This window comes from Leptosomus discolor, chromosome 1 (genome assembly GCF_034619465.1).
Source record: "Leptosomus discolor isolate bLepDis1 chromosome 1, bLepDis1.hap2, whole genome shotgun sequence".
In the NCBI taxonomy this organism is placed as follows: domain Eukaryota; kingdom Metazoa; phylum Chordata; class Aves; order Leptosomiformes; family Leptosomidae; genus Leptosomus; species Leptosomus discolor.
The window spans coordinates 7,222,850-7,241,693 of NC_141391.1; the positions used below are offsets into that span (position 1 = coordinate 7,222,850).

General features: G+C 39.0%; 1 protein-coding gene across 4 annotated transcripts in view; it reads left to right on the forward strand.

Moving 5' to 3' along the window:
• The window catches only part of DLG2 (discs large MAGUK scaffold protein 2), a 1,022,965-nt gene that overhangs the window by 229,445 nt on the left and 774,676 nt on the right, over nucleotides 1-18,844 (forward strand). Inside the window, exon 4 of one of the 4 annotated variants that reach the window (XM_086481691.1) lies at nucleotides 18,482-18,496. The exons of 2 other annotated variants lie outside the window; for them this stretch is intronic. In XM_086481691.1, the coding sequence (XP_086337817.1) occupies nucleotides 18,482-18,496 (15 nt within the window). Of the gene's footprint in view, nucleotides 1-6,495; nucleotides 6,504-18,481; nucleotides 18,497-18,844 lie in introns of all 4 variants that reach the window. One more of the 4 variants, XM_086481692.1, reaches the window with a different exon arrangement.

Here is an 18,844-nt window from a genome sequence, read left to right on the forward strand (position 1 = left end):
ATCGGACCTGTTCTCCAGACCCTTCACCAGCTTCATTGCCCTTCTCTGGACACGCTTCAGCACCTCAGTGTCCTTCTTGCAGTGAGGGGCCCAAAACTGCACACAGGATTCGAGGTGCGGCCTCACCAGTGCTGAGTACAGGGGCACAATCACTTCCCTGGTCCTGCTGGCCACACTCTTTCTGATACAGGGCAGGATGCTGTTGGCCTTCTTGCAACTCTTCTCATAAGAAACTCTCATGAAGATGTGCCACTGCTTGGAAGACGTTGTATGCAATCATAGGCATCGCCAAAGTTTTAACAGGACTTGGGTTAGGTCAGAGTTTCAAATGTAGTGTTCTTATCATTGATCTCTAATTCCGTCTACTACATAGTACCAAGGAAACAAGTCTAGTAAGTGAGTTATTTAAATGATGTTATATCGTTTATCATACCTGGCCTATTTTGAGGTTCACTTCTGCCCCATTACAAAAATGATGGGGAAAACCTAGTTCTTACAATGGTGTTCTTTTGATGACTAAACTTTGCCTAATTATTTTTCAGGTATATTAATACTTGTAAGATTATACACATGTACACCATAGCCTACTTACAATGTGTATTTAAACAGCTGATTACACAGCAGAATGATTCTTCAATGTAATGCCTTTATGTGCTGCAGGTTGCCTTGTCTGGCTGGAGACCATTGCAGTGTGAGGGGAAACTCATCCAATACTGAATTTTCTTATTGCCATTTTCTGCCTCTGGTATGGGACGTGTTAGGGCTGAAATGAGCTGCAGAGATCAGAACTACTCCATTTCAGTTTCTGTGTGAATAATTTTTGACAGCGTGCTGGACAGCAGGGAGGCACAGTCCTGCATGTAGATTGCAGTCAAGGATATGTTTGCTCTAGGCTGATTTATCCACTTGGGAAAAAGAAGTTAACCTATGGACACCACCATGCTGTTCTAACTAATTCCAGCATCTCAGCTAGCTTATTTAGAGCTGGAACAGATACCAATGAATTACCTTACAGGCTGCAATATTGATGTATGCTGGAGTGTGAAGCCTGAGGATCATTTTGTCTGAAGAGTACTTCACTTCTTAATATTTCTGTGAAATCAGGCTGCTGTGTCACAGCAAATGTACAGGGGAATGTGAGGCTGGGAGTAAGACTGTCTCCTTCAAATGAGAGAATAGGGTTCCTCCTGCCCAGCTGCAGTCAGTCCTGCACGGAGTCCTAGGGGTGGCTGGGAACCTGCTCCTCAGCCCTGTGAGCTTCTGCGACGTGAAGGAATGGGAAATAGGGCAGCTGGGTCCCATGGAGTGAGATGAGTGCAGAAGTGCTGGGGGACTGGTTGCTATGGGCCACATCCCCTCACCTCACATCAGCAGATGAGGAAGGGGACGCAAGGCACTGTGCTGGAGGGCGAGTGTCTTGCTCCGTCCTTTCTGGGAATGTGGGAAGAAAATGTCGGTCCTATCAAACTGAAGTGTAAGCAAGCCATTAGTTTCCCTTGCCTCCGGGAATATGTAGCTGAAGAAAGACAGAAGAATAAATAGAGGAATGTATGTTAAGAGTTGGAGAAAACCAAGACACTGTGATATTTATATCTTGCTGCAGTGATTTGACATTGAACCACGAAAACAGATTTCGTTATTTCTTCCCTCTCTGAGGCAAGATTTGCCTTGTACTTTCGTTATGGATGAATTCACCATGTGGACTTCCTTTCCTAGGCAGTTTAAGAACCACAACAGTTATCTTACAGTGGACTGGTGGATATTGCCTACAAAAAGTGTGCTACATTTGTCACCTGTGTCAAACCTTTTCTTTTTATTGCTCATGACATCAAAACATTCATTAGTACATGTCTAGCTTAATGCTTGAGAGAGGTCAGTTGATTCTGTAAGCCGACCTGGTACTTCTGTGTCTGCTTAAATCAAAGATATAATCATTGGAGTTACTGTCATATCAGCTTTTGAAATTGAAGTGGTCTGTATATAGTCTTCACGTTATCATTTACTGTCTCTTTCTAGGTTGATTATTTGATTTTTACATTTTATTTATTTTTATAATTTTTTATTTCTTATTTATTTTTTAGTTTACACAACATCTATTGCAACTATGGCTGGGAGCTGTTGTTAGGTATATGGCTTTTTCTGAGAATGATCAAGCCCAGCCTCTGGGAACTATTGATAATATATCCACAGGAGACAATTTATGACAAGAGCAGTCCAACATGCAGTTTCTTTTGCACTACATGGTGGTAGGCATGGCAGCTGCATGTTCCCTTGCCTCATAGAGAACTGGCGGAGTAATTACACCGAATGGCATCCCAAGGCTACTTGGCACATGGGTTACCGTCCCTGGAGTGACACCGTAGCCTGACCTGGCTGCATTGTTGTTTGTTGAGCCCACCTTTGTAAATCTGCCTAAAGACATGATAAATTCAGCGAGTTGCAAAGATGATGTAAAGGCACCTTTTCACTTTGCTTCCCTGTTATACTGGGCACATTCACAGAAAATCTGGGAAACATGGTGCTTGAAAGCAGTGAGCCTATCTGAGGAGCTCACTGAAACAATGCATTTACAGACAACTGAAGTTCTCAGCTACCACCAACATATATGGTTTCACTAAAACCATGTGTTTATTTCCGTTGTGTTGTTTAAGCATTGGAAGATGCTGAGCCATCGTATTGCATGTCTACCGAAGTTTCCAGATACTTGCTGTGAGCAATACTAAGTAGATTACATTGCAGAAATCTGGTCTGAAATCTACAGAAACATATTTAGCGGCATGAGCCAGAGTAATACTGTTAAATGGCGTTGAAAAACTGCTGTGCTAAATTAATTTCAGACAATATGCACATTATCTTAAAAAACTCCCAGTTCCAGAAAAGAAGATTACATGAAAGATTATTCAGCACTAAGATAAATGATGATGCTTTTTCTGCTTTTGACATGCAATAAAAAGTAGATGGAACAAAGCACAAAGTCAACTAGCATCGGAAAGATACATGAATATCCCAAATTAGATAGGTCCCAGGTGGGTAGCATCTACGTAATGACCAGTCCCCAGCCATTCAGTTGAATCCTTGAGATGTTACTTTACTAAAGGGATTTGAACATTTCTGGCTTCCAGGAGATAAGAGATGCCTGCAGCTGTTGGAGAAGACAAGTTTGAATTTCCTTTTTGAAAATTACTTTTTTCACCTAGCAGCCATTGGGTTCGTGAACTAATGTGGTGACTATTTCAGCCTTTTCTGATTCATGGAGAGCCTTTTTTGTCTTGTCTTTTGAAGAGAGAATGATAGCCTGAAAATGCTCCCAAATGACTATCCTTGCATATGGTCTATGGTCAATGCTTAGGTTTTAATTTAGTGTTTAACATCCCTCTAGTCAAGCCTGACGCAGGAGTGCCCATTAACATTCCTCATGGCTATCCACTCTTTGTTAGCCAGCTGCTGAGCTCTGTGCTCTGGCAGTTCATCACAGGCTTGGTTATCAGGTTTCAGGCTTTTCCATTCATTTATTTTCTGGTCTTTTCTTATCATCTTCTTTATAAATCTTGGCTATTTCCTCTCAAGGTTAGGCTATTTCAGGCTATGGACTGAATATCAAGAGGTGACTCAGCTTTTGCATTACTGATGGAAAGGAGTTCCTTAAGTCCTCCATCCATTTTTGTAGCTATCTAGAAGGAAAGCAAGGGGATGAATCACATTTCCAGGGAGTATGTGTAGAGATGGGATGCAGTTTTGATTAAGCTTCCCTGCACATGTAAGAAGCCTTTATCCTTTGAAGTCATACACCAAAACGGTGCCTTTATATGCGAAGTAGATAGGTCTAGTTAAATAGAGGGGATTTAGTTTATTGAACTTTTGTCTTATTAACTGAAAACATTATTTGGATTGCAGTTTGTGGACTTAGCAATACAGTGTGTTACTTGTGTTATATCAATAAATACTTTCTATTGTTCTGGTGGACTAGCTTAGTTCCATCAGTTGCGTTTAGCCTAATTCCAGTGCTTAACTTGGGCACTCTCTCAGTAAAATGTTAGGCATCCACTTAAGAGCAGAGGGGATGATAAGTCTACCTACTAAAATTAAATTTTTGACATGAGGACATGCAGAGGACAGCCTACTTGGCTCAGGCACTTGTTGCTCTCCATAGACACAGGGAACTCAGGAGACACCAAAGACCTATACAATCTGCTTAACTTGGGTCTGTGTCTTTTCCATTGAGGGTAATGGGGAATCATAAGGAAAAGTCTGTGGTGATGTGGTGAGTCTATGGTGTGTCATCTAAACGGTCCCACGTGAGTGATCCAAGCACAACGATCTCAGGTGAAAAGTTAGCATAACTTTTGCCTCTGCACTACTACCATGATGCTAATGGTACTGTTCATCTAGATTACATGCTTCTTAGAGATAATTAGGAAGAGGTCAAGGAAGGATTTAGTCAGGGTTTAAGTGTTTATCTCCCCAAAGGTGAGCTGTAAGGGTTTTAGGTTGTACATACGTACCTATTTATTAGAGTACATGCTTTGAGTGTATGTTAATTTAAAGACGAAGACAACTATCAGGCTAAGTCAGGAGATACAAATTAATTTAGGCTTTAGCAGTTCTGGAGAACCTGCAGAACTGGCAGATTAGGGGGCTTTTTGAGGCTTTAGATGGGTTTTAGGTGTCAGACTATGTCCCAGATTAGTTTGGATTAGGTAGACTTGATTTAACATTGCTTTTATTGTGGTTATTTTGGTAGACTGATAATTCTACAATGTTTAAAAGACATAATCGTGCTCATGAGCTCAGAGGTCTAGTCCAACCTAATAATTCTATGATTCTATGATTCTATGAGCTCAGGAGCTAATCTTCATATATAAGAACCTGAGATCTTGAAGGTTAAACATCTTGCTCTTTATCTCACTGGTGTGTGCCTATGGCAAACCAGGGAATTAAACTGAGTCTTAAAAGCCATGAGCTGTTGCCCAAACCAGTGAACTCCTGACCTGCAAAAGGCAGCGAACAACTACTGCTTCACTAAGATTTTTTGTATGCAGTTTCTCTTTTCCTTGGAATTAAATAACATTCCTTTATTAGTTTCTTTCTGTGTCCTATTTCTGCAGCTGGACCTTCTGACATGTTACCTACATAGCTCTGAATTGTGTTTCAGGCATAAAACTGTCAGACGCTTCTTCAGAAAATTTGGCTAGAGGGCATAAATTCGCTTCCCCTTTCATGACCTTCACCTTGAACTTGTTTTCTGTGGAGATTGTCGAGTAGCTGGAAATAATATGGTAAAATAAGAAGGAGTAGGGCAGTGGAAGGTTCTTGTCCTAGGCAAGTTGAAGACATTGCAATCTGCTCTGGATGCTGCATAGCTACCTTTGACAGCTATGGCTCAGTGGAATGTAACATATTTCCACATACCAAGAAAACATTAACACAATAATTTAGAAGTTATTTGAACAGAGATACGAGTATGTTGATGGTGTATTCTAGTGGAAAATCCAGAGAAATATTAAGAAATTAAATGTCATTGATATTGATATTTTACTAAGAAGGTAGCAGTGCTAAATGATTGATCAATTTTTTTTTTTTTTTTCCTGTAAATATGAGGTGCCAAGCTGGAGATGTCTTCAATATGTGCTGGGAGGGTTGTGAGATCAAATTCCATTCTTGAAATGAAGCATGCTGCTTGTGATAGAGGAAGGTACAAATAAATACAATTGCATCGGGAAGAATACTTTGGGAAATGCTGTAGGTGGTAGAGCACAAAGCTGCACACCGTAGGTGGTAGATCACAAAGATTCAATGAGCCTGAGATGTGTTTGCTCAGATTAAGGAAATCAGATATTTCAAATAAATCTCTAAACATTACTTGAAAATATTAACCGTTATTGTATTTGTCATTCAAAGCTTTGCAGACTGAAGCGTGTCCTTACTGAAAGGTAAGATGCCTTTGCAGTGCAGTTGTAGAGCAGCAAGGACTGGGAGGTGTATTAAGAACACTGACATTTTGAGAGTGATTACAGCGAAAGATACCATAAACACCAGTTTTCAGATGAGCAAACTGAGGGGTAGACCTGTTTACCACACCTGGTAAGCTGAAAGAGAGATCCTGAGAGCTCTGGCTCTCAATCCAGGCTCTTCTAGTATAGGGAAATGACATTCTAATATACACTATTTGCTATGCAACAATGAAATAATGAATAGACTGATCTTTCTTGTAGTAGCAGAAGCCAGGAAATGAAAAGAAAATTGTGATCTGTTTTGGTCTCAAATGTTTCCCAGTTCCATTCATGCAAAAAAAGTTTTAACTGTTCAAGCTGTGTAGGGCAATTGTAGGCAGAATATGCTTTATGCATGAACTTCAGTTTTCATTCTTATTTTAAGAGTTAGCATTGAACTCTGTGTTAATTATCTAAAAAAAAATCAGAGATGATGGTAAATATACTAGATCTATGATAAAAGGAACATGTTGCCATAGACAGAGCTGTTCAATATGACACCAAGAAACTACTGTTTAAAGAAATCCACTGAAATTGAATTTCACAATGCATTGAAATTATGCAGTTGTGAAAAATTAATTATAAATCTTTCACTGAAATGGTGGTACTGTAATGTTGATTCTGAAATATTCAGCAAGCTATTTCAGTGCGGAGGGCTGTCAAATGACAGAGGACTAATGTATCAGAAGTACTGAGAAATGTTTAAAAGTTTTAATTATAGCAGGTGGCCAGCATTTCTGAAGCATTGCATAGCTTCATTTTAAGTCTTAGCAGCTTCAGTTACAGCTTCTGAATTTCTGCATCTCTTACAAAAATCCATCTCATACATTGGCATGAAATGCCACTATTTATAGAAAACATAGGGCAAGAAGCAGAGAACAATGCAAAGCAAAAGTATAAAATGACATCTTTCTGTTACAGACAGCAACAACTGGGAAGTTGCAAGCTTTTCCAGATTGTTCCAGGCTTGTGCTGTTTTTTGTATGGATTAATGAAGAGATAAATCTGGATTTGGGCCAGAAGGCCTGCTCTATCATCTAGCCTGACTTCCTGGCCAGAACTCCACTGAAATCAGCAGGCAGCAATCGTCTGCCCATGTAGTGTATTTTGTGGTTTGGCTTGTTTTTCAAGAGAGTTGTATACAGCAGCAGCGTCCATTAATAAGCAGAGTTCTGAACAAGTATTTGGAGAGATACATTCTTATCATCACAACAGATAAACTTATGCATGCACATAAACACACTCTCTGTCCACCATTAAATTTAATTCTCATTACCTTATTACATCACAGGTTTTGTGAAGGACCAAGAATCATCAAAGGTGGGGAGATGAGCTACATTCCTGTGTTGGTTTGGTGGAGGATGGAAAAAAGCCCTTCCTATGGTGTATGTTCATTTTATTTATTTATTTAACTTATTTGTCTCTCTTCAGACTCAGATTTTTAAAAAAATCATCAGCTGTATTGCATCTCTCCAGCTCACAAAAGACTAACCCAAATGCATTCATCTGTTTTCTAGACATGAGTCACCTCTCACAACAGTTCCTCCTGTCCTCCTCCCTTGTGAAAATCTTTTTATAGTCCAGTTTGACTTGTCTTGCTGAGTCACTAACAAACAACTCTTAATGGCCTTTTCTCAATTCTGGTTGATAAATACAAGCTGGAATATCTCCTGCCCACCTGCCTTTCAAATGTACTTCCACTAGAGACTCACACAATATTTCTATCATCTATACCAGCACCAAACTCCCTGAGATTCTGAGCAATCACTACTAGTTTATATACTTTCCATCATTTTGCATTATGGGAGTAAACTCCGTGTAGGAACCAAATCAGGAAACCACGCTTGGATTAAAGGTACCCAAGAACTGTGACTGTATATGACACTGTTGAGGTGACAGCATCCTTTTTTTCAGAATACTATCTGATAATTACATGATGGCCTTATGCTGTATCCAATGTCCCAGCCATTGTGACTGGACAAATATTCCAAAACACCTCTTAAAGCATATTTCAGTATGTGAATTCCACTTTGAACGTAGTGATGAGCAGAGGATAGAAAAGGATACCCTCAGACTGTATTATTCTGCTTTTATAAGCAGAATAAATTATGCTTTTCAGCTAAAGTAGAGCTGATAATATGCTAAAAGAATACCAGCAAGCACTAACTCTTTGTATGTGAGGTTCACATACAAATTCACTATCATGGCATACGCATTAACTTTTATTTTAGATCTTAAAAAAATAAGTAAAATTATTTGAAATTAATAAGATTTTTTTTACTATTTACTTTAGTTGAGGTAGAATATCGTATTTTACTTTAATTTTATTTATTCTTTGGGCCAGGTTCTCATATTTTATAGGACCGTAGATCTTTATGACCCTGTTGGAATTAAAAGATTACTTGTATTATGATTGACAGTAGACTCTGGCTTTGTTTTCCTAAGAGATTTGATGTTATTTTTGGTTAATGTGTGAAATGGGGCATGCTATAACTTCTTTGGGTCAAGGGGACTGCTATTTCTAAAACTATATAAATAAAGTATTAAGGGAACAGAAAATTTTCCTCTCAGATAAATCTGGCTCTAGTCAATTGATATTCTGCTGTCAGCATGCATGTCTCATTCAGTCTTGTCCTCCATGCAAAAGAGATATTGACCCTATGTACAACACTGAGAATAATTTTGCATCTAGAAGTAATAACAGAATGTTTATAGACAGTCCCGTAGCATGGAAGATTCCCAGGGATTTTTAGCTTTTATAAATGGTTACAGAGCAAGCAGTGCTAAAGTCACTTTATTGCGAAATATCGTCAGATTATAGCAGTAATTTGCATTTTCTAAGATATTTCAACTGAAGACATTCTCTGAATTTATCTGATCTCCACTGCATGTGACTGAAGGGAATATTGAAGTGAGAAGAGGACATCCATGGAAGAAATATGCAAAGCATGATATTTTAAAAGGAAACCTCTAACTGCTTGGAAATTATAGAACTGGTTAAATAATATCAGTGCAAGAATGTACTTTAACTGCTGGGAAATAATAAAATTGCTTAGACACTATCAGTGTAAAAAGTTTCTATTCAGATCCAACTTGTTGAAAATAATTTGCGAGTTGAGATAAAATTTCCATGATAAAAAATTGAAGTGGGTGATTTTGACTTTCTACACTAATTTTGATAACATTGAAATCCTCTATTTTGGTGCTGTCATTTACATTTGATTTATAATAATGAACTAGTATTACATGTTAATATTTTATATTTTATTTTTCACATAGTCAGGTTTTTTTTGTGTTGGAAACAAAATATCTCAATGTGTTAAATTGAAAAAGCTCTTAAGGACATTTTCAAATTTTGACTTTGTGTGCCAAATTCTCCACAGCTTAAGTCACTGAAAAGAGTCTGATGTCCAGAAAGAAATAGTCAAGCTTTGTCTACAACATTTGAGGTGTTTCCTTGAACCTAAAACAGCAAAATGGTGACAGTAGTGGTTCAGTCAGAATGTGTTGGGCACCACTACAGAGTGGAAGATATCTTTTCTTTTTCACAATCCCATAATTACAGACCCTAAAGAGATGAGGTCCAGCTGCTGAGATAGACCTTCTCAACAGCAGTTTTCAGGAACACTGAGTGAAATTCTCAAAATCATCAGTGGATTCAAAACCGTGTTGAGTGGTTAGCGGGGCATGATTTAGAGGACGTAGATTTTTCCAGTTGCTGCTCAGGAGTACTTTTGTTTTAGGAATCCTGTTTGAAAGAAGATATCATTCACCTTGTTTTACTGTATTTCAATTGGTGTGTATAAGGCATAGAGGGTTCCAAAAAGTTGATTGCTATATACGTATTTACAAGCATGTATATATGTATGCATATATATGTATACATTTCCCCATTTTTAGTGATGCCTAAGTTTTAAAACTGATGATAACAACAGAGTGCTATCAATTTGTAACTGACAGAAAGTCATGAAGGATGAAACCTTTTTCTGAAGTCACTTCTGTTCCTGGACACCCCACTTCAGCAGGGCAATGCAATTAACAGCCATCAATGAGGTTGCAGGATGACGCACAGAAAGGATAAGTGAAAGACGTAGGTAAAAGTGCTGTGTCTAAGACAAACACCCTGAGAACTTTCTGTAATTATTTTGTGTTTGAAAAATAAGGAATAGCTCTAGAGGTACTAGTGGAAGGGCAATCATAGAATTATAGAATGCTTTGCACTGGAAAAGACCTTTAAAACTCATCTAGTCCAACTCCCCTGCCTTGGACAGGGACATCTGCCACAACATGAGGTTGCTGAAAGGCCCATCCAGTCTGATCATGAACACATTTGATGATGGAACATCCACAACTTCTCTGGGCAACCTGTTCCAGTGTCTAACCACCCTCATCATAAAAAAATTCTTCCTTACGTTCAATCTAAACCTACCCCCTTTCAGTCTAAAACTGAGACCCCTTGTCCTGTCACTCTCCATCTTTCTTATAAGCCCACTTTAAGTATTGGAAGACCTTCTCCAGGCACAATCCCAACTCTCTCAGCCTTTCTTCACAGCAGAAGTGTTCCATCCCTCTCATAATTTTTGTGGCCTCCTCCTCTGGACCTGCTCCAATGGGTCCATGTCTTTCTTGCACTGAGGACTCCAGAGCTGGACACAGGACTCCAAGTGGGGTCTCACCAGAGCGGAATAGAGGAGGAGAATCACTGCCCTTGACTTACTGGCCATGCTTCTTTTTATACAGGATATGATTCACTTTCTGGTCTACAAGCGCATGTTGCCAGCTCATGTCCCTTTTTTTATCCACCAGTATTCCCAAGCCCTTCTCTGCAGGGCTCCTCTGAATCCATTCATCCCCTAATCTGTGTTGATACTGATGATTGCCCTGACCCATGTGCAGGATCTTGCACTTGGTGTCATTGAACTTTGTGAGATTCATGTTGGCCAACTCCTCAAGCCTGTCAAGGTGCCTCTGCATGGCATCCTTTCTGTCTAACATATCAACCATACTACTCAGCATGGTGTCATACGCAAATTTGCTGATGGTGCACTCAATCCCACTGTTGTTAGTAAAGATACTGAACAGTGCTGGTCCCAGTATGGGCCGCTGAGGGATACCACTTGATAATGATCTCCATTTGGACATTGAGTCATTGACTGCAACTCTTTCTATGCAGCCATCCACCCAATTCCTTATCCATCGAGTAGCTCATCTATCAAATCCATATCTCTGCAATTTAGAGATAAAGGTGTCACGTGGGACTGTGTCAAAGGCCTTACAGAAATTGAGGTAGATGACGTCAGATGCTCTTCCCTTATCCAACAATGCAGTCACTCCATCACTTCATCGCAGAAGGCCAGCAGATTATTTAGGGATGATTTGCCCGTTGTGAAGCCATGCTGGCTGTCTCTAATCACCTCCCTGTCATCAATATGCCTTGACATAGCTGCCAGGAGGATCTGTTACATGATTTTACCAGGCAGAGAGGTGAGACTGACTGGTTGGTAGTTCCCACGGTCCTCCTTTTTATTCTTTTTAAAAGTGGTTGTGATATTTTTTTACTAGTCACTGGGTACTTTGCTTGACTGCCATGACTTTTCAACTGTGATGGAGAGCAGCTTATCAACTACATCTACCAATTCCCTCAGGACCGTGGGATGCATCTCATCAATTCCCATGGACTTGTATATGCGCAGCTGAAAATAATACAGCTGAAAATATTTTGACTTGATGGCTAAAAGAGGAGCTGAAGTAAGGAATGAAATAATTGGTAAAACTCTACAGGAACAGTCTCAGTCAGTCATGGGAGTTTTTTGCTGACTTTATTGTTCCTGTTAGGGTATGTTGTTCCTGCTAGGATATGTTTTTAAAGCCTTAGTCTGGGGATTATTTTCATGAATTTGGATAGTACTATTATCTAGGTTGGCCAGGTGTCTTCGAATGTTGGGAGTCAGAGGGCCCAGAGGAGCTACAATTATAACATGCATCACCGATTTTCACAGAGACAGGTTGCTGACAAGGTTTTTTGTAGCATTAAGTATATAGTTATGCATAAGTAACATGGATGTCTGATTTAAGCACACTTTTCTTAGATTCCATAGAGAAATTGGCAAATTGTATTTTTAAAAGCTCTGATTACGAGGGGATTGTATGTTTAAACCTGTAGAGGTACATTATTTTGGTTTGTTTGGCTGTATTTCAAAGAGTTCTCTCTACTAAGAGGTTTTTTTTTTCCTCCTTCATTTTTGTAGTATACTTATTTTGAATATTCTTTTCTTTTTTAAAGAAAGAAAATAGATTATTAGATTTATTACAATATTAGAACAATTAGATTAATTGTTTATTCTTTACTGAGCCGAATAGTTTGCTTTTGACTGATAAGGCTTCTAGAAATATCTTGACTCTTGATTTGAAATATTATAACATAGAAAATATACTAATTTCATTGTAAATGGTTATGCTACTTAATTATCCTTTCTTTTCAAACACTATACAGGTTTGAAATAACTTTTCAAGAACTGGCTAAATTTGAACATATTTTCAAAACAAGTATATCTCGTTGATCAGATTTCTAGCTGGGGTTTGTTAACATATTAAGCTAATTACCGTCGTCAGTTGAATGAAGAGTAATAGTTACAGCATGGCTGATGATTATCCATCACTGTACTCTCTACTGTAAAACCTAAAACTTTTCTTGTTTAATGAAAATATTGGCTACATCAAAAAAAAAGAAAAAAAAAAAGCCCAAGCTTGTGTTTTCGTGAAAGCATAGGTTACGTCCAGTGTTACACCATTTTATATCATATTTCTCAAACTAACAATAACACAGTACAAAAAATAAAATCCTAGACGTTTTGACATTTACAGGTCTTTATCAAGTACACTACAAAATCAGGTTGTTCTTATACAAATTTACAGTAATAGCTTTAATTTTTAAAAGTTTTTGTCGTACAAAATGACTACAGTAATTTCCTGGATGTAATCTGCTGGAGGTTTATTTTTAAGTACTCTAATAAATGCAGTTGAACTTTGGAAGTTCATTCTTTCTTCATTCATGCTGTTACCATGGAAATGTGGATTTTATGCTTAAATGAATTATCTTAGTTCATAAGTTATAGTTCATAAATTATAACAGTAAAATGTTAATTCATAATTGGGAAGTGATGGCAAATCATGAAAATATAGACATCATTTTCCCCAAGTTTCATTTTCCCCAAGTTTTTCAAACAGTTGTGGTAAATTATTTTTTGGGGGGACAACAAGCATAGGCTTCTAAGCATCTAAGCTCTTTACCTTGTATTGAGCTCTGCATCTGTCTGGGATGAATCACGGGCAGTGTATATCAGAGAGGCCCAGCCACCTTGCATATTAGCTTCTATAGGGAACAACAGTGAAGATTCTGCCTTTCTTATTTTGCTCTTGGTATTCAGTCTCCCAAACATGCACTTTGCGTACAAGCATATCCCTGGATACGTGTGAATGAGTGTGTGTATATATAAACAATGCAGAATAAATAGGAATCTGTCTGTCTACACACACTGCTATCAAGGTGACAGCCTTACCTACAAGGTCAAGAAGAAAGGCAGCTGTCCTCTCATAGTCACAAAATGCAATGCACGTTGTGGAGACATCAGTTTTAGTGAAATTCAGGAAAGTCAACTGGGGATCTTCAGAGCTGAAAAAGACTTCACAGCCTGGGCCTCTCAATGAAGGCGATAATGGAGTCACGTCTTCTCAATCAGTTGGATAGGATAAGGTATGAAATAAACTAGGTCCAGAGATTACAGGTACAGCAGAGGAAAAAATGGGGCTTTGAGTAACTCAAGATGGTCTGCGAAGCTTAATCTAGTTCCTTCTTTCTGAGCCTCTGTTCCTCGTTTTGCAGTATTCTGTTTTAGGGTCATTAGGAGCAATGAGGAAGACTTGCCTAAGAAATTCAGTCATAGAGAAGACTCACAGGATCAGGTCATTGTTCACTTATTTTTTATTTATTATTTGGAAATACAGTTTGTTTAAATTTGCTTATTATAAATGGTTTTATGACTGTTTCAAAATACTAACCACAACGGCTTTGTTCATAAAATATGTATAAATTTAATATTGAGAAGGAATGGTTTCTAAGTAAATTATGTGTCTTACTTGTATTTATGATCAAAACCTTCCTCAATGCAACCACAGAGGACAGAAAGCAGAGAGCTGGGATATTAGGAGGAAAAGTATTAAAACCCCAAAAATCAGACAATTGTATTAAAATGATTGTGCAGGAAAAAGGAAACAGAAAGTTTTCAGGAAAAACTGTGGCTTGAGTTAAATCAGCCCAGGGGAAGGTCTTTACTGTTTGCTGGCCTGGAAGTGAGGAAGAATATTTGACACAGCAACTTTTGCATCAGAATGCCAGGATGCCAGAGAGATGTTTACAATACTGGAGATGAAAGTTTGCAAATAAAATATTCAGCCTTTTTCTTTCTCTTTCTGTAAATTTTAAGATTTGCTGAGCTCAAGCTACTGATACAGTTCATCTGTCTGTTAAGTTTTACCAGACTTCGCTATAGTGGAAAGCCTAAGCAAGCTTTCTTGCCAATTGTGGCTTTTGTTTCATGTTCTTTCTGCAGTTGTTTCCAGACACTCCATAGTCTCAATCCACTCTTCAGTAGCTAACATGTTCTATCTAGAAACTAGACCCCACAGCACCCAAGACCTGAAGTCCATATCAATGCTTCCTGCAATATCCTACGCCCCAACATGGGTATTTTTAGTGTAATGAACTTCCTGTAGCTGTGGAAAATAACATTTTTATGACAATTTAAAGTCTGAGAAATGGAGAAAGGAGTAAAATCATTCCAGTTTAAAGCTCATGTGCTGAAATCAGAGGCATTTAAGTAATGTAGGACTAGGGTGCTATGTAGATCGTATCACTGCAGTGTACAAACTGGGTGTGATGGTGCGTGACTGTAGCCATAGTGCCATGACTGCACAGCATCAGTGCAAAAAGAGGGAGAATTACACCCCTGGCTGCTGAAAGTCAGTGGTGCAGATTATCAGTGTTGTTACCAATAAGAGTTGCATGGCCAGACCCTACGGATGACTTTGCAAACCTCTGCCATGGTGTCCAACTCCCTGCAGACATCTGCTCTCCCCTCTTTTGGAGGACAGGGGTGTCATTTCTCCCTCTGTCCACTCAGAGAGCAACACACCCTCTTCAGTCCTTTCCCTCTCTATTTTCTGTTTTCTCTAGATAATCTCTGTTTTCCTTGTGAACATCAGAGGATGATGAGAAAATCTGTCTCACTGCAGCAAGCCTTTTAAAAACAATTTATAATATTTACCCACACACGTGGTGCTTAAGTGAAGCAGGGCACGTTGCACTGTCATAGAGCAATCGCTAGAAAGTGATGCATTTTTAGTCAGTTGCTTTTGTTGTTACTCTCCTTTGAAATACTACCCTTTCCATGATGCCTGGGAAAAAAAATAAACTGAAAATGGTTAGGCTGCTGAGGATGAAAATGTTGCTCTCCAGTACGCTTTCATTGTTCCCCTACGAGGTTTTCCTCGTACTGTCTGCTTTGTGCTTGTATAGTGCCGTAGCACAGTGGGGGTCCTTGACCACAGATTCGGGATACAATGGCAACAGGACATTTCTACTACTACTACTATTAGTACTATTACTGCTACTAGCTCCTTTTGCTCTTCTTCTGGGCAGTGACAGATGCTGCAAAGGGCTGTTCCCCCCCCTCACTCCTCTGAAGCAGACTGCCCTCGGGGCCTCCTGACATCAAGGTCTTCCAGGGCAGCACATTCCCTTTGCTCTCTTTGAACCTCTGCAGACAACCAGGGTTTCCTTCCAAATGCTCCCTTTTTCTGAAGGCACAGAAGGATAAAGTAATGATGAAATTTTACAGCTCAAGATAGTGGCTCCAGTGGCTTCTGTCATTTAAGTGTATTTGGGTCACAAGTTGTGTATCTTTTTAAAGAGGGTCTGTAATGTGGCTGTTTTGAACTACTGTCTCTCTACTGGTTTTATACTTCACCTTTTTTTTTTTTTTTTTTCTGTAAGAGAGTAACTTCTTTCATCTGTGGGCTTCTTCCCTGTGGTCTCCTCTTTAAAGAGGCCCTGAGCACTTGAAATGTTCTGCTATTTTTGGCATGTCTGGCACACTTGGGCAAGGCTTGTTCCTCACTCATTGTTATCAACTCGATGTCAAAGACTGTAAATATCACAAATATGTGATGCTTTTGAGTAGCTGTTAGTCATAATAAAATATTGTATGTCCTTTATGAGAATGCCACCTTTAACAATTAGACTGCTGCAATAAGAAATGTTTTGGCAGAGGTGAACAAGCCCTGCAGGAATCCGCTTGTGTAGATTACCTGAAGTAGCCCCTGCTAAATGTGTCAGGCTGGTCTGCTGTCGAAGTAATACCTTGTTGGCTGGTACAGAGGTTTCAATTTTCCAGCAAATTCTCAAATGACTCATAGTTATTATAAGAGGCATCCGCCACATGGATGGGAGTCTTCCCTTTTCACTCTTACAGTGTTACAAGGGTCAGGGTCTGTAATTTCCTAGATGACTTTCCCTCCTAGATACTCAGGAGTCATGGGAGGTTTTTCTGAGTGAAGACTTTGGGACTGCATTACTCCTTGTTTTCCTAAATGGGTCTGAAGTCTTTTATACAGGTGGGAATCGTAGTTATGCAGCCCTGCTTTCTTTTTGTGAGGTTCTTGTTTTCCCCATGTTGGGTTTGTTTGCCTAAAACCATAAACATTAACTTTTTAGGATCATGAAGAAGAAAGTTGTTTCAAAGACTTTGGTGACTGAAACCTTGTGTAATTCCTTTGGCAGAAAAGAGGCTTGAATTTGATTTTCATATGCAGCTACATGCTTGCCTGAGCCTTGCCTTGCTGTTCAGGACTGTGCATCTATTCATCTTTGGTTTTTGAATTGCATTTCTCTGGTGGATCAGAATTCCCCAAGATCTGTGATAATTTTTCAATGACTAAGATGCTTAATTTTAATTGTTAATGTACTGTGCTGCAAAATAAACCATGATTCCTTTCCCTTTCTTCACTTGAAGAGTGTCAGAAAATACATCAATTAATTCTCGCATGCTTTTGCTGAGCAACACGTTACTATGCTTTAGCTTTTTTGATGGATATTGCTGCAGCTGAAGTCTGAACTATTATAACTTTGGGACATCCCAGCTTTATGAACTATTGCATTTAGACCCCAGTTTCATTACTAATAAAAATTGCAGAATTAGGTTTAAGAACAGGGTTCATCTCTTTTGTTCTGGAAGTCATTGCTTGTGCCAGAGAAGGTTGTGATTTCTGATTACTTAATTTGTATGACAGATGGAGTTGGGGATCAAATTCAGTAGCTGTCTTAGGATACACTGTAGAGCAATATCTAGCTTTAAACACGACTGCCTTTTTCGTTCCTAAAAAAAGGCACAAACAATGACAGGCTAAAAATAGCTGTTCACTTGGAGTTGACGACAGTTTCTGAGAGCTTGTCTTTAGGAAGATGTTGGAAAAAACCCTGCCGTCTTTTCCCCTCCCCCCTTTTTCCTTCTTTAAATGCACGTCCTTCTGTTTAAGCTTCTTCACCTCATTGCCCACAGAAAGATACCCAATGACTTTGATGGGACTTCAGTATTTCTGCAGATTTCCAAGGGGGTTTACGTAAAGCATTATTTAAAGAAATCCTAAAAGTCACTGCAGATTTTTCTATTAAGTTATGCTTATCCTACACAAATTGCTCTGTGCTGATAGAGAAGGAGGTAGTAAAGCCTTTTCCACTCTTTGCCTCCCACAGTATCTGCTGCAGTGGAAAAAAAAAAAAAAAAAAAGAAGCTCTGTTCTGGTTTTATTCCTGAAGACTGCTTCATAATTCAGTATGAATATCGGTAGTTCCCGGTGCTGTAAACAAGGAGTTGAGTCTTTGACTTTGTGTCCCTGCAGTCTAGTAAACAATCAGTTAATTTGTGGCATCCCAGCAGTTGACAGGAGTGAAAGAAGTGGTTTGATCTTATTTTTGTGCTTGTGAATTAAAGCTTTGCCTTCTGGCTAGGTTCTGAGTTCCCTCCTTCTGGAAGACATTTAGGCAGTTTGAATTCAGAATATGTAGTTACAAATGTGAGGGCACAGCCTTCTCCAGGATTTTCCTGCTTTCATTTTAATTTTTCTCTGTGTTACTAATCCCAGCAAGGAAAAAAACTGTTCGAAAACGATGTCCAGTGTCTGAGCTAGGAGCACAATGCAACTGAGGATCTTTAGAACTAGTCAGCTGCATTTTGATTAAATGAGAGTGAAGGAGTAGGTGGGACTTTTTATTTAAAAATAGATTAGCACAGGGGACTGAACTTGCACTGAGGAAACATTAATAAGCCAGACAGCCATTGTCCTTAATCAGAGACTGTATTTGTAAGTAGAACATGTTGAATCTGTCATGATTGATGACGTTGTCTTTGTTAAAAGGGATGCTGCATCTTTAACAGGAGCAGACAGAAACAGTGCAGAATCTACAGTAAATTTGAGAATTGGAAGAGAAACCTTTCTTCATTTTTCCGTGTATAACATCTGTAAAATATTGAAAAGAAAAACATCAAAGCCAGGGGGAGATATAAGTAACTCGCTGCTTACATTTTAATTCCTCACCTTTCCCCTCTGGGTGAGTTCCCCCTCCTTTTTCCCCCCCTGAATTTAAAATGCTGGAAGGAAAAGCAACTGAGGTCCAAGTTTCAGATGCTGAATTCTCTGCTAATTGAAATTACTGGGCATATTTCTATATATAGTCGATGAAGAGATATGTAGCTTTCACTCAGTGCCTTCAAGACATGTCTTTCTGTAGTCAGAAAAAC